The sequence below is a fragment of the Meleagris gallopavo genome, unplaced genomic scaffold (genome assembly GCF_000146605.3).
Source record: "Meleagris gallopavo isolate NT-WF06-2002-E0010 breed Aviagen turkey brand Nicholas breeding stock unplaced genomic scaffold, Turkey_5.1 ChrUn_random_7180001848927, whole genome shotgun sequence".
In the NCBI taxonomy this organism is placed as follows: Eukaryota; Metazoa; Chordata; class Aves; order Galliformes; family Phasianidae; genus Meleagris; species Meleagris gallopavo.
The window spans coordinates 1-1,085 of NW_011116293.1; the positions used below are offsets into that span (position 1 = coordinate 1).

At 58.3% G+C, this 1,085-nt stretch overlaps 1 pseudogene and 1 gene segment (V, D, J or C); one reads left to right on the plus strand and one right to left on the minus strand.

Moving 5' to 3' along the window:
* Nucleotides 1–58: 58 nt before the first annotated feature.
* LOC109364348 lies at nt 59–493 on the minus strand (annotated as a pseudogene).
* Nucleotides 494–743: 250 nt separating this feature from the next.
* On the plus strand, nt 744–1,068 carry LOC104915741 (the record flags this gene model as incomplete). The annotated part of the segment is given in 1 exon segment: nt 744–1,068. A coding segment is annotated over 1 exon segment (325 nt), but the record flags the coding sequence as incomplete, so codon positions are not given.
* Between the last annotated feature and the right edge of the window lie 17 nt (nt 1,069–1,085).

The window sequence follows — 1,085 nt, forward strand, 5'->3', positions numbered from 1 at the left end:
ATCCAGCTCAGCACATCCTGGGATGGGTTCCGTCAGCGGTGGGTGAGGTTCCGTGTACCTGAGAGTGGGTGGCAGCAGGAAAATCCCTGACGCTGTCGATCTCACCAGCTTCAGGAGCACCAGCACCACCACCAGCACCAGATTCTTTCGCGCAGTAGTAGGTGGCGCTGTCCTCAGCCTTGAGGCTGTTCAGCTGCAGCCTCAGTGTGCTCTACCCATTGTCCCTCGAGATGGTGGCACGGCCCTTCACCGCCGACGCGTAGCTTGTGTAACTACCATCATCATCAATAGCTGCGACTGACTCCAGCCCCTTGCCGGGTGCCTGTCGCACCCAGAGCATCTCAAAACTGCTGAAGGTGAATCCGGAGGCCTTGCAGACAAGGGTGAGGCTTCCTCCGGGCGTCTGGAGGCCACCCCCGGACTCGTCCAACGTCACGGCCACCATCAGCCCTGTGGGGAAGGACAGACAGCGCTGACAGAGCCGCCGACACATGGCCTCGAGCAGCCAGGCCACCCTGAGACCACACTGAGACCCACTGAGGTGTCATAGAGACCCATGGAGATGCCACTGAAACCCCACTGAGGCCCTGCAGAGACCCCGTAGGTCTCTCATACAGACCTCATGGAGACTCCGCTGAGATGTCACAGAGAACGCATTGAGTCCCCTTAGAGACATCATTGAGACCCTGTAGAGACCCCATAGGGATCCTAATGAGATCTGATGGAAACCTCCTTCAGTCCCCATGGGGAGTCCATGGAGGCATCATAGAGACCTTGTAGGGTCCCCACAGAGTCCCACAGAGTTGAGGCCCAGAGGAGGCCTCAACCTCGTCTGCAAGGCCTCCGGATTCACCTTCAGCAGTTTTGGCATGAATTGGGTGCGACAGGCACCCGGCAAGGGGCTGGAATACGTTGGCTGTATTAACAGTGGTGGTAGCACATACTACGCATCGGCGGTGAAGGGCCGTGCCACCATCTCGAGGGACAACGGGCAGAGCACAGTGAAGCTGCAGCTGAACAGCCTCAAGGCTGAGGACAGCGCCACCTACTACTGCGCGAAAAGTGCTGGTAGTTGTAGTTATGGT